Source organism: Astyanax mexicanus, chromosome 17 (genome assembly GCF_023375975.1).
Source record: "Astyanax mexicanus isolate ESR-SI-001 chromosome 17, AstMex3_surface, whole genome shotgun sequence".
Taxonomy (NCBI): domain Eukaryota; kingdom Metazoa; phylum Chordata; class Actinopteri; order Characiformes; family Acestrorhamphidae; genus Astyanax; species Astyanax mexicanus.
In genome coordinates this window covers 6,174,397-6,188,391 of record NC_064424.1, presented here as the reverse complement: position 1 = coordinate 6,188,391, position 13,995 = coordinate 6,174,397, and the positions used below count along the sequence as shown (strand labels likewise).

Sequence of the window (13,995 nt, the reverse complement as noted above, 5' to 3'; positions counted from 1 at the left end):
AACAGCTATGCTTATGCAGCAAACAGGGCATTCTACTGCATTGATTTTGGGCTGGGGGCTTTTTATGATCAGTATCTAAGCTGGCTGAGCTCGTGTCTGTCTGAGCCACGCACAGCGTCATTCAATAACACTGAGAGCTAACAGACTGCAGCAACCAAAATACAAAAAAATAATAAAACATACAATAAGCCACACAAAATGTTTCACAGTTGCGCTGCACAGTATATATTGTTTCTAATATTATATAAAAATATTGTATCGCTTTCTTTTGCGATAAATCAATCAATCAATCAATACATGGCATCAAATTTTGATATTTTGATTAAAACATGGGCACCCCCTAAGACTTGTCGCCCAGTAACTTGAATTTAATGTAACTTAAAAAGTCTGTCTGCCTGTTACTGACTCTAGTTCTCTTAAAAAAAGACTCTATTTCCCAAGATGCACCTGCATTCAACCTTATCACGTGATACATTGGCGTTCCAGCTCACTGTCCTACTGAGATTGCTCACACCTGGACTGACTAGTATAAATAGCCCCTGCTTTCACTCAATTCTCGGCGGGATTGAATCTATTTTCATAGCTTGTTTGACCTTTTGTTTCCCACCCTTTTTGCTACCTTGTCAACTCTTTTGCCAAGCCCTTTGTTGTTTTGTTTGCTGTTCCGGTATCAACCTATTTTTGTATTTTTTTGTATTATATTTTTGTATTACTTTTGCCTTGCTCATTTTGCCCTGTTGTGGATATCCTGTATATGACTTCATTGGCTGCTCACTCTGGTATGTTGTTGATACTAATGTCACGATACTAATAATGCACTCCAAATATCTCCGCACTATATCTAGAATGAAAGTAAAATAAATGATACTGGACAGATATAATCTGTCTCTAGTAGAGATATAATGGGAAATGAGAACAGTGTTATTTTTTTTCTTTTGATAAAAACAGTAAAAAACGTGTGGGTGATATGGCACGATATTCCAGGGTATAATATCGTTCACGATACTCAATATTACGCGATATTATTGCGTACGATACGAGATGGTACATCCCTAGTACCAGTCATATTGTTGAGTTACAGTGTTTTTTTTACCTAATTACAAGGAATATTTTCAGTAATGTCAGTTCCCAGAAACCTGATTACAGTGCTGTAACTTTTCATATAGTGCAGCCCTTTACCAGATCCCTAATACTACTACTACTGATTTGTTTATTATTTTCACATCTTTTCAGCATCCTTCAGCAGTCCTGTCCTTGTGCATCATGCTGAAATATTCGACACCATGAGAGGAGAATAAATTGCTCACAGCCCACCTACTGTGTATTCTACATGAGATGATTTAACCTACGCAGCAGGCTCTAAAGTCAAGGAGACAAACGGTCAGGAAGAAAAGACATTTAGCAGCGCTGGCTCCAACAAACTCATTTAATCATTGTGTTCCACAGCTTTACTCATGTTTTGAATACTATTAAATCAGTGTGGCTGCAGGTACTCAGAGGACATGATTCTAATCTGTTAATTCTATGCAATTTGACAGCTTTCAACATTATAGTAGGAAGCCAGAAAGCTGCCAAAACAATGAATACTACAACCAGATTCTTTCTAAAACAGAGATCATGGACTTTCGGGCATTTGAGGCCCAGCCACTGCATCCCAAAGTCAGGACTTTTACTAGACTGCAAAATCCTCATTTTGTATCTTTTGAACCATTTAGAGATCACAAGCTATGAGTAATTTCACTCAGGCACATACTAAATGATAACGTAATTATGGCATGGAAAACAGTGCAATTCATGGTTCTGTCAAATATAGCAAATTATACCACAGTTATTTCCAACCCACCAATGTGGTTTGGCTAAGAGACGTTCCAGGAGTCTGGCAGCAATAATGCACAATAAAAGTACTCTGGTCATTTTTTAACACTTTTAAAAAGTACACCTTTCCTTACGCCTCCTAACCTAATTTATTTGCATAATGGGCATGTGTCACCAACCCTCACTCACCATCAGTGTGTAGTCTTGCCCACAAGAGCTACCATCCCTTTAATAGTCAGTCAGTTATATTTGGTGGTTCGCTTCATGGTCACAGTGTTGTAGGCTGTAAGAGCAAGCTACCATTGTGACTCCATGCCAAGGATTACATAACAAAAATTCATGCAAACACAAAAATAAATTTTTCAAGATTTTCACTAAATAATCACATTATCACATTTTGACAGTTTTCTTTGATGTGGGTCGTAGAGTTTTTGGCATGTATTCAGTGCTGTCAGGTTAAGTGTTTTATATTATATATATATATATATATATATATATATATATATATATATATATATATATATATATATATATATATATATATATATATAATATAAAAAAACCTCTTAAAAACTGTGAATATCTGGTTATTCTGTGTAGTCTGAAATATTATAGATGTGATAACATTTAGTTGATAGAAGCCGGTGGGAGTTACTCACTCTGGGTCTTTTCCAGTGCACACGGCCGATGCGGTTGCCCTGGTAGAAGAGCGAATCGTCCACTGCAGGGAACAGAGGGTCTTCAAACAGAGTCCCACTCTGCAAACACTGCTTCTTCAGGGTGGAGTACTGCTGCCCCTCAAAGGCCTTCACCGAGGAGAACATCCTTCACACTGCAGACACACCAGAGCAGAGATACAAAGAAAAAAAAAATAATAATAATTCTATTTACCTTCATAATATCATACCTCATATGCTAGATTATTTCAATTATTCAAAAACATATAACCCATTTGTGCTTACAGATAAATTTCCATTTAAAATGCTGTGTAGTCCAAGACTAGGCTTAATCCCTGTCTGGGAAAGGGAAACTGCCCCATATATATTGTTGTCAACATAAAAACATGATGGGCCACTTTTCCAGACAGGAATTAGGCCTAGTTTTGGGCAATAGGGCATTTTTGAAATGCCCATTTAATCTTGGACTAGGTTTCATCCCTGTCTGGGAAACCAACCCAAAATATTATTTACTGAATTTAAAAATAGTGGATACCATTTAAAAACAAATAACTATAAAGTCTGGTCTAAAAAACATACTTTATTTCCTTTTAAGAGAAAATCTTCACTGAAAATGTTCTGTAGTCCAAGACTAGGCTTAAAGCTCCACTTGGTAGGATTGAGATTTTGTGCTCGTGGGCTCCCCCTACAGTTGTAGAGTGTAATAAATGTTTCATGCGGATTTGTTTCTCTTTCTCGTTTTCTGGCTTTCACAGACATATTCGGTCTCTTTCCAGCTTCTGCCAGAGTGTCTGTATGTTAGTTTGTAAAGAATGAACCAGTAGTCCTTGTAGAATTGTTAGAACTAAAGGTCGGAAAGCAGGTCGCAGTTCTCACGAGCGTTGGTCGCGGCCGCCTCGGAAAACTTACAGAGTCTGGTTTGAGCTCAGAGGAGCTGTAATTTTACTTCTTTAAAAAGATCAAAAATCAAGGAAATCCTACCTAGTGCTGCTTTAATACTTATCGGGAGCCCTAGCCCTTGTTTTCACACCAGTACTATTCAGTGCCATTCAACAGGTGTAAAAACAGTAATCGCACTCAGATCTGAACCAAAACAACTGCACTGAGACCTGCGAGAAATTGGCCCAGTCTGAAAGTAACTTCTGAACGGTTAGTTTGTGGTGAGAACGCAATACAACTCAACTATTAAACATACTCCTCGTGTTTGACTTAACAGCTGTTCAGGTGCAGTTGAACCTGATTTATTAGCCAAATAATTACTACAGCTATTACCTAATCCATCTCTGCTGCTGCTCTATGCTAAACCACATCAAAATGCATGACAGTCCAGAACACAGAACCTTATTTCTGTATTTACTTTCTGTATTTGCTCAGGTTGTTTGCTGTGACACATTTTGTTGCAAATGCGTTTTTCCTTCTGTGAAATTAAACCAAGGTGAAAAGTTATTAACATATATAATAATAAGGTAATGAACTCGTTACTGATTCAGACCAGAGAAACAAGAGAAATTACAGGTGTAAAACACCATTAAAGATATCAACTGTGATATGGAAGCAGTGCCATGCTTTTAATTAGGCGATGCATATTCACACTATGAAATTTTTAGTGATTAAAAATGGCCATGATGGATTCTGTGTCTGCTCTGGCATTTAACTAACCTGAGGGTGAGTTATCACCTCTTCATAGCCTGTCCCCTCCGCTGACAAACTGCTAGCGTTCGATTTCAATCACAGCCCTATTATATTCCCCCTCCCTGCTCACACACCTGCCATCAATACAGACTGGATACCAAACATGCCTGTGCGTATTTCCCCAGCGCCACTCTGACTTAAAACCGAGCTGAAAACGGGGGAGAGAATCTGGAGAGCACACACAGAAGACCACTGTGGACAATGTAACCTGGGAAATCCCATACATAACATGCTTTAATGTTTGTTCACAACACACAATTCTGAATAATTCTTTAGCAATTTTATACAATCTCTATTTGCTGTAGCACATATTAATTCTAGTAACTGAAAGATTTCAACCAATCACTTCAGAACTACAACCTGGGATCTGATTTACAACAGCTTTCTACACTGTAAACGCATAAGCTAAAATTATTTTGTCCCCGTACAGCCTGGGCTTGTTCCCTCTGGCCCCCTGCCAGACTGGCTGTGCTGGGTTTCCTGCGCTGCTATAGGTTTTTCACAGGGCTGAATTTGGGTCCTGCACACATCGATCTGATCTTTACATTCTGAGAAGAAGAGACAAGAGGGGACTTTCTCCATAGACATAAATGGGTAGCAACCAGTTCCAGTTGCCAGGGAGATATGCTGTCGGGATGAAGCAGGACGGCCCTGTAATCTGGTTAGTGTGAGGGGCACACGCTCTCGCCGGCGGGCAGCGGGGCAGAGGGGCAGCGGGGCACAGGCAGGCCACGCACAGGGAAACAGCACCTGCTCAACACATCCTCCTCTATTAAAGCAATGATGTGCTGTCCCTGTGACGCATGCGCTCTGCTGCTGCTCCTCTAATGCAGGTCAGGCAGGAACATGACATCATACACACGGCTGCAAGTCATCATCCCTCACTACACCACACTGAACCACCAGCCCCAGGAGGCAGATTCACTTACTGTACACCTCCCCCTATTCAACTGCAGCTTCAACAGGGGGGAGAGAATATACATATATCGAAGTATCGCAATATGTTTTGTTTGATATTTGTTGTATCAATACTCTGAAATTCATATTGAATCATTTTAAAATTTTTAACTTTTAGATTCTAATCACCATCAGAAAGCCTGTGATTGTTTTAAACTAGTGAGTGAGTTTATTTTTTAAAAGTTTATCTTTTTCTTTTCTCATTTATTTCTTATTATTTCTATTTATTTTTTATTACTTTTTATTTTTTTAATTATAATGTTTTATATTTTGATTGTTATATTCTTAGTTCATTATTATTCATTTTACTATTATATTTTATATTTTATAAATTCTTTACTTTTTATTTATGTGTGTTTTATGGTCTTTTAGAATTTTCTTTATTGTTTCTTAAATATTTTATTCATATATATTAAATGTTGATTTTATTTCTTACTTTTTACTATTTTATTTCTTAATATTTCTAATTTCTTATAAAAAAAATTCAATCCCTTTTATACTGTTAATGCTCGGCAACTCTGTAAATGAGGGTCACCCTCATTGCATTCTTGAGTAAAAATAATGGTTGATTGATATAAACATAAACATAAAAAAGTCTAGCTTTAATGTGCCATAAATAAATAAATACATAAATAAATAAATAAATAAAAATAATAATCAGATGAGTTGACTACCAAAATAATTATTAGTTACTAATAGTACTCTGGTCAGCTGATACTGTATGATACTGTAGGCCTGAGTCCTCTTCCCACTGATAATCCCTTCATAAACTGCAAAAAAATTAGGCAATGCTTTAATTATGTAGTTATTTTTTAATGCCATTTACCATATTGTTGTCATACAGTTCATAGGTCAGTTTCCTAAACCGTCTGTAACACTAAGTACTTTGCAAACTTTTACTTTTTAAGAAGGACATTCTTGAATTAATTAGCATTTTTTAGAATCCTCTGCAAGTAATGTGGATCTTAAACTCATTTCTAATTTAAGAGAGTTCTGAGTATTTCTGATCCAGGGTGATTCGGGGAAAAATGTAGTTACAGCACTAAAATTCAAAAATTCTGCTTCTATAATACAGAATGTTAACCAAAGATTTAAATCCCTCAATTCATCAATCAGAACCCTGTCAGGTAATTCAGTTATCTATTAATTCTATATTTGTGTCCACACTAGATAAGGATAAAAACTGAATAAGCTTTTATAGCGTTTAATGGCAGAGGTCTCACTAAGCCCAGATTCAGATTGTCTGTGCCACACACAGGTCTAATGAATTCTGGATGTTTTGTGGAGCTGATTCCCCTGCGCTCCACACTGTGTGTATGAGGTGTGTGAAATACATAGGCCGTCTGTCAATCACAGCTCTTTCAGGGCATTGTGGGAGAGTGCCGGAGCTGCAGTGAATTATTCATCTCCACTCCCAGGCCTCGGCTCTGATTAATTATGACTTCAGCTCTGCGTCCACTGCTTCTGCACTAATGACAAAATTTCTGACTGATGTCATTCTGCAGTCTCAAATCTTCCTCACGAGGTATTTTGGGAACATGTGCAAGACAGCGCCGTGGACAGAAGGGCTACATGACATTTGTAGATATATATTAAGATATTTAGAAATTAAAAAGGTTTCACCAGATTTCTCCATAAATCAGCTCTGTAGCTGATAGTCTGACTGTCACGATAATTACATTATCGACTTATTGTACAATAAATAGACATAACCTCATTCATTTTTGCTGCCCTCAATAATGACCATTACATTTTTATTGGCATGATGAGCTCATTACATTGTGTGACTAAAATAGCACTGCTGATGTACATATATGCTTACCGTAGCACTCCTAAAGTAAATGTGTGACTAAAATTCCACTGTTGGAGTAAATTCATGATTAAAATAGAGCTGCTGTGATGAAGTGTTACTCAACTAGCACAGTTTAAGTAAGTTCATGATTAGAATAGCACTGCTGTGGTAACTTGTGACTAAAATACCACTGTTGGAGAAAATTTGTGATTGGAATAGCACTATGAGCAGATATGTTGACTTATATTTAACTTACGTTTTAATTATGGGTATTCAGTTCTACTAATACCACTACAACCACTAATGAGATGTTGTTTGCCAAATAGTGAACTTAATAGTATAGAATATCAATTTACTTATTTACTTTATTTTAACGTATATCACAATATTATTAATGGTTAAATAATTAAATGTTTAGTTTTAGTTAGATGGTTAAAATGATTTACACAAATGTTATTATGACAAGTTTAATGCTGACTAATGGAAAATATTTGAGGTTTTACAGTATGAAGGAACGTGGAATCACAATTTGGCAAATAACAGGCCACTGTGGCCCTTTCTAATTATGTGTTGTTTATTAATGTTTTTTTTAAAGCTGATTAATAACCATTAATTAAATCAAATTAAATATAACACACTTATTAAACACTAATAAACATTTTATAAAGGTGAAACAGAAATAGAAACTTTTGGACGAATACCGAAAACATTTTTTTGTTGAGTTACTATCACAGCAAATACATTAACAAAGCACAGTATGGCATAAGTCACAGTTTGGCATAAATTATTCAGCCTTTTTCTTATTCAGCTTTTTTTGCCCTTTTTGGCCAAATTATTTCGGTTGCCAGATATTTAATGCATTCCCTGTTATATAACAATTCCAATGTCTGAAAGTTATTAATCAATTCTTTAAAAAGGGTCAATAATAGTTGTTTAATGCTTTAATGTAGATGTCCACAGTGTTTCACATCAATAACAGTCTTATTACATATTGCATTATTGTCCATATCGTACACTAGGGCTGCACAATATTGGTGGAAAAATATATATTGCAAATGTCCTTTTTCTCCAATACATATTGCGATATTAAACAATATTCAGCCCTTAATCAGGCATTTAAATGGCTTTTTATGAGGTAAATAAGAGCGTTTGTTTTACTGGAATTAAAAGCATGAATTCAGCTGTAACTGGACATATCTGCACTGCAAAACTGTGCTGTACTGAGGTGCACAGCTTTCAACACGTGCTCACGTTTACAAGCACGTGCCCAATCATGTGGATGGAGGCCATGCTGTTACCTCATGTTTACTCCTGCCCCACCCTCACGCTTCTAAGGCAGCAGCAGACTGTCATTTACAGACACAGAGACAGCGCTGTGTATCTACTTTTTGTGTCAAGAAAATAAATTGCCTTAAGTGACATTGCACGTCCTGCGATGTGATTATTGCGCATGCGATGCTTAAACGATATATCGTGCAACCCTAGTAAACACTATAAAAGTTCTACAGCCACATTTGGACCCCTATGGTTTTCAGGCTTTTACAGAACTGTGGCAACATGTTGCTGATAAAGATGAAAGAGATCGTTAATCTTTATCAAATTCCTTCCTTCTAATTCTATGAAACTCTGCATCTGCTGCGTCTTTTGATACAGGATTATTTAGCATATGCTAGCTGTGGTTTTGGTGCGAGTGGTGCCGGGCTGACTTTGACTCCATGGCAGTCTTGACTGGGGCACCTGGGGAAATGAAAGCAGTGCAGTGGGAAGCCAGCGCGGCAGATGGTGCCGGCCTCATCTTCTCACTGACTCGTGACATCAGTGAGACCACTCTGCATTTACTTGCTCTCTGTCTGTCTCTCTCTCACGTTCTTTCTGTCTCTCTCTCTTACTATCTGTCTGTCTTTCTGTTTCTCAGATCAGGCTGCAGGTAGGGAGTGCTAAAGCTTATGGGTGGAGATTACACTCACAGGCCTTAATACCACAAGTGAAGCCCAAGCAGCATCTACTTAAGCAGCAGGCAGTTTGCATTACCTAACAAACACGAGAACACGGCCTCACACTGCACATTCTGACACACCGGCCCGCCATGTATTAACCCTTTAACCAGAAGACATATATAATTATAAATAATATAAATAATGCAAACTTATGTCAGTGGGGGAAAAATGCCATGTGTTTAAGAGTTTATCTATAAGAACATCAACTTCATTCTTAACAAAATTAAACATTAGATTAAAAAACACAGCACATTTACCTCAGCAGCACTACTCTAATAATGAATTTACTTCAGCAGTGCTATTTTAGTCACAAATTTACCTCAGCAGTGCTACGCTAAGCATATGTGCACCAGCAGTGGTATTTTAGTCACATATTACCACAGCGGTCCTATTCCAATCACGAATTTACGTCAACAGTGCTATTTTAGTCACACGTTTACCTGAGAAGTCCTACGCTAAGCATATATGAACACCAGCATTCACACATTAGCAGTTGTTTTATAATCATGAATTTACATCAACAGTGCTATTAAGTGCCACATTTACCTCAACAATGGTACGCTAGGCATATATGCACATCAGCAGTGCTATTTCAGTCACACATAACCACAACAGTGCTATTCTAATCATGAATTTACTTCAATAGTGCTATTTTAGTCATACATTTACCTCAGCAGTGCTACGCTAAGCATATATGTACATCAGCAGTGCTATTTCAGTCACATATTTCCACATCAGATCTATTCTAATCATGGATTAACTTCAACAGTGCTATTTTAGTCACACATTACCACGGCAGTGCTATACTAAGTGGAGTTATGTGTCAGTTTTGGGAGTGATCCACGCCCTCACTCCTCCCACTTCCATCCCTTTTTAAACCGTCACTTCCTCTCTACCTACTCATTGAACAAACCTCGCACCCACCTCCTCCCCATCTTCCTCCTTCTTTAATTTTATTCTCTTCTCATGTTTCTCTTCATGAGAGGGGGGGCTTCGGCTTCACGCTTTACAGCGAAGCTGCCCCGAACTCCATCCCAAATACTCTGAGTTCGCTCCCCCTCTTTCTTCTTCTCTGCCCAGTCAAGGGCGTGGGTCAATACTAGCAAATCATGATTTTACTTCAACAGTGCTATTTTAGCACCACTTTTACCTCAGCAGTGCAACACTAAGCATATATGCACATCAGCAGTGTTATTTTAGTCACATATCACCATGGCAGTTCAAATCTTATCACGAATTTGCTCCAACAGTGCTATTTTAGTCACACATTTACCTCAGCAGTGCTACACTTAGCATATATGTAGATCAGCAGTGCTATTTTAGTCACATATTACCACAGCAGTGCTATTCTAATCATGAATTTACTTTACATAGTATAAACTTATCTTTGCATCTAAACTAATAATTAAAAAAAAAACAGTACTGTATTGCATTAATACAAATTTGCAAAACAAAATATCACAATATGATACAATATCAATATCAATATTTTCTCACACTAATATTGTGTCCCAACAGATCTAGTAGTCTATTCCTATACTCTAGCTATCATACAGTCATATGAAACATCTGAAACATAAATTACACATTAGTGTTATAGTGATTAGTGAGTAATTTATAGTACTTTCTGAATAATCAGTCAGGTGGTTACTTACTGAGCAACAACCCTGGAGTTTAAGGGGTTAATTGGCTGTAAGACAAGGGTTTGGGCTGTGAGGCGTTTACCCCCTGCTTCCACTCACACTCTCTCATGGCTATCTTATAGACCGCATCCTCATAAAACTTTACAAGCAGACGGGCAAATTGATGTGGTTTAGGGTCTTGGCTTTACACGAGGGGAGGGTTTAAATGGTTTAGCTCAGTGAATTAGCATGTAGCTCAAACTGATACTGTGAAGTGCATAACACACCGACTACAGGGAGAGAGAGAAAAGAGATGAAAGAAAGAAGAGAGAAAGTAAGAATGTGCTATATCATACAGCTGGGCAATATATTGATATTTTATCAGATTGCGAGAAATTGAGAATATTGAGAATTTAATTATAGAGAGTGTAAAAATCCTGTTAATAGGAGGAAAAATACAGCAAAATATATAAAATTAAAAACAAATATCTGTACTACGTATGAAAGAGTATTTTTTCAGAAAAACAGCAGGATCTGCCACTGCTAATGCAATACCTAATAAATACTGTGTATTGAGAAAATGTCTTTATATATTGGTATATATTATTGTTACCATATTACCCAGCTCTATTAGTGCTTGATTACATACAACAAGAATTACACAGTATCTACCGAAATTAAGAAATATATTGTGATATACATTTTGGCCGTATCACCCAGCCCCAATATATTGTACCATACACAATAATATTGAAATAATTATTTTAAATTATATAAAAAATCCAGATTGTGTATATTTAATCCAGTATATTTTGTATTTGCCTTAATATTCACTGTCACACTTTAGATGTATTTTCTAGTAGATTCTTTTAATTTGCATTTTTATATTTATTTTTGATATTTTTATATTTGCATGCATTAAATATTCTGCTTTTAATATTTTTTGGTTCTATTACATAAAAAATTATTGGACCCTGAGGAGTGGAAATACGGCTGTCATACAACTGAAACAGATTACAGACAGGTAACTCACTCGGTAATTAATAACCAATTACTGACTTTTGAATTACTGATTTATTGACTTTAATCAAAACTTTATATTTGACTGCCTGCCATCTCTTATATTAGTATTAATACAATACAGCAGTTGTTTATCGGAGCTGGATAAGGACTAAAAAAATCGATAATTATTAATATAAGGTTTTATCGCCCACCTCTAGCCCTAAAAAGATGCCTGTAAACTCTCTGCTAAATAACGAGGGTCCTGTGGGACAGAGAGACTGTTAAATGAACAAAACACAAAACAAGACCACAGGGAGAAAAAGAGAGATGGAAAGAAAGAGGATAGAGAAAAAAAAAGAGAGAGAGATAGAGAATGCGATTAATCTGAAGCAAAAGAGAGAGATGTTATTTAGAGATGGAGAGATATAGAGTTAAAAAAACGAGAGAAAGCACAAGGGAGGGCCAACTGTAAAGAAGCAAGCGAATCAAAAGAAAGAGGGAGCACCGGTTGGTTGGCATGAGAAAAGGAAAGAAAAAAAAAGGAGTGCACCAAAGAGCTGGGTAGATCCCCCTCCTCCAAACCCCTCCCCCACCCACGCTAGCTCAGGCTATCCCAGCCCTGGCACTGCAGCCACTGCATGAATGCATATGTCATCTGCCCTGCATGCCCAGGTCCTGCCCTAGCCTACTATCCTACACCTCAGAGACAGATCTCAGCCTGGGGCTGCTGTACACACAATAAATATATCATAAATAGAATAAATACACTTTTATATAAATAAATACACTTATTAATATAATATAAGAGGGGTAAGAAGAGTTGAGCCACACAGCTCTAATATATATATATATATATATATATATATATATATATATATATATTGCATGAAGCTAATAACATCAAACCTGTTGGTTATATTACTGTTAATTATACTTAATTATGGTCTTCTTAATATAAATATACCAATTATTGATAGTCTTAAAACATTATAATTTGCATATAACATATACAAGGCACTAGACATTATTCATTCCTAGTGTAGCCTAATGTATGAATAAAACAAACATTGCCATTGCATTGAGTAGACACTGAACCCACTGATGTAAATCACTGCCTATTGCATTCTGGGCCAGTCTGAACCCAGTGGCACACACACACACTTAGCCCACAGAGCTGCTCCTGCTGGTGAAACATCCAGCTCAAGACCAGATCAGCTTTTACTGGGAGCTGGTTCTGGGTGGCTTTAACGATCTAAGTCTAAATGACCTCGGTTGGTCAATATATATATTGGTATGCTAGTTAGCTTGTTTTCTAGCTCTTGCACACAAGCACAGTGTATGTTGCAATTGGGTTCGAGTAAGCTTGGTCTTGCTGGTCAACAGGCTTAGTAATTCTGGTCAAATGTAGATTATAAAAAATTGTCAGTGTCAATTAATTGTTCATTTGTAACTGAAACACTACACACACAGTGCTGTGGACAGAAACACTGTTGTTATCGTTTGGAAGCAATAAGAGAAAGCTAGGAACTAATCAAAAAAGATTAGTTAATTATCAAATTAATGATTAGTTGCAAAAAGAAAGGAGCAGAAGAGTCACCCACAGAAAGCCAAAACAATTATTGATTAATCAACTAACTGGAATAATAACCGACAGATTAGTCGATTAGTCGACAAAAATAATGATTTATAATCATCTTAGTAATTCTGGTCAAGTAGAGGTGCAACGAATATTTGACATAGTCGATTATAAATGGTTGACTTTCAGTGTCAATGGTTCAAATTTCAGTGTCAATCAATCGTTAATTTGTAACTGAAAATCTAGTTGTCTTATGTGTATGTTGCATTTCGGTTTGAGTTTGGTTATGCATGTTATTGAGTAGTTTGTTCTTGCTGGTCAAACGGCTTAGTAATGCTGATTAATTAGAGCTGCAGCGATTAATCGACATAGTCAACTATAATATAATAAAGATTATACAAAATCGTCAGTGTCGATTAATTGTTCATTTGTAACTACAAGGCACCCAAAGGAAGCCAAAACAAGCATTGATTAATCAACTAACTGGAATAATAATCAACAGATTAGTTGAGTACAAAAATAATGCTGTAATGCTGGTCAACTAGAGCTACAATGATTATTTGACATAATCGATTATAATAATTTAAGAATCGAGTGTCAACCAATTGTTCATTTGTTACAAAAAATCTACTTGTACTAACAGAAAGCTGGTCCTCTAGCTCTTGCACACAAGCATAGTGTATGTTGCAATTTGGTTTGAGTTTGGTGATGCATGATTACGCGATTAATCGACATAATAAACTATAATATCATGTAGATCATAAAAAATTGTCAGTGTCGATTAATTGCTAATTTGTAACTGCAACACACTACACAAAGTGTTGGGGACATAAATACAGTTTCTATCATTCTGGAGCAATAAGAG

General features: G+C 36.6%; 1 protein-coding gene and 1 long non-coding RNA gene across 3 annotated transcripts in view; one reads left to right on the top strand and one right to left on the bottom strand.

The window, feature by feature from the left end:
• The window catches only part of LOC125782453 (uncharacterized), a 110,920-nt gene that overhangs the window by 54,279 nt on the left and 42,646 nt on the right, over positions 1-13,995 (top strand). The gene's annotated exons all lie outside the window — the stretch shown is intronic.
• Positions 1-13,995, bottom strand: part of capn5b (calpain 5b) — a 90,379-nt gene that overhangs the window by 74,730 nt on the left and 1,654 nt on the right. For both annotated transcript variants that reach the window (XM_049466560.1, XM_022675979.2), the window contains exon 2: positions 2,475-2,647. In XM_049466560.1, coding sequence (XP_049322517.1) covers positions 2,475-2,639 — 165 coding nt within the window. In that variant the 5' untranslated portion in view covers positions 2,640-2,647. The remainder of the gene's footprint in view (positions 1-2,474; positions 2,648-13,995) is intronic.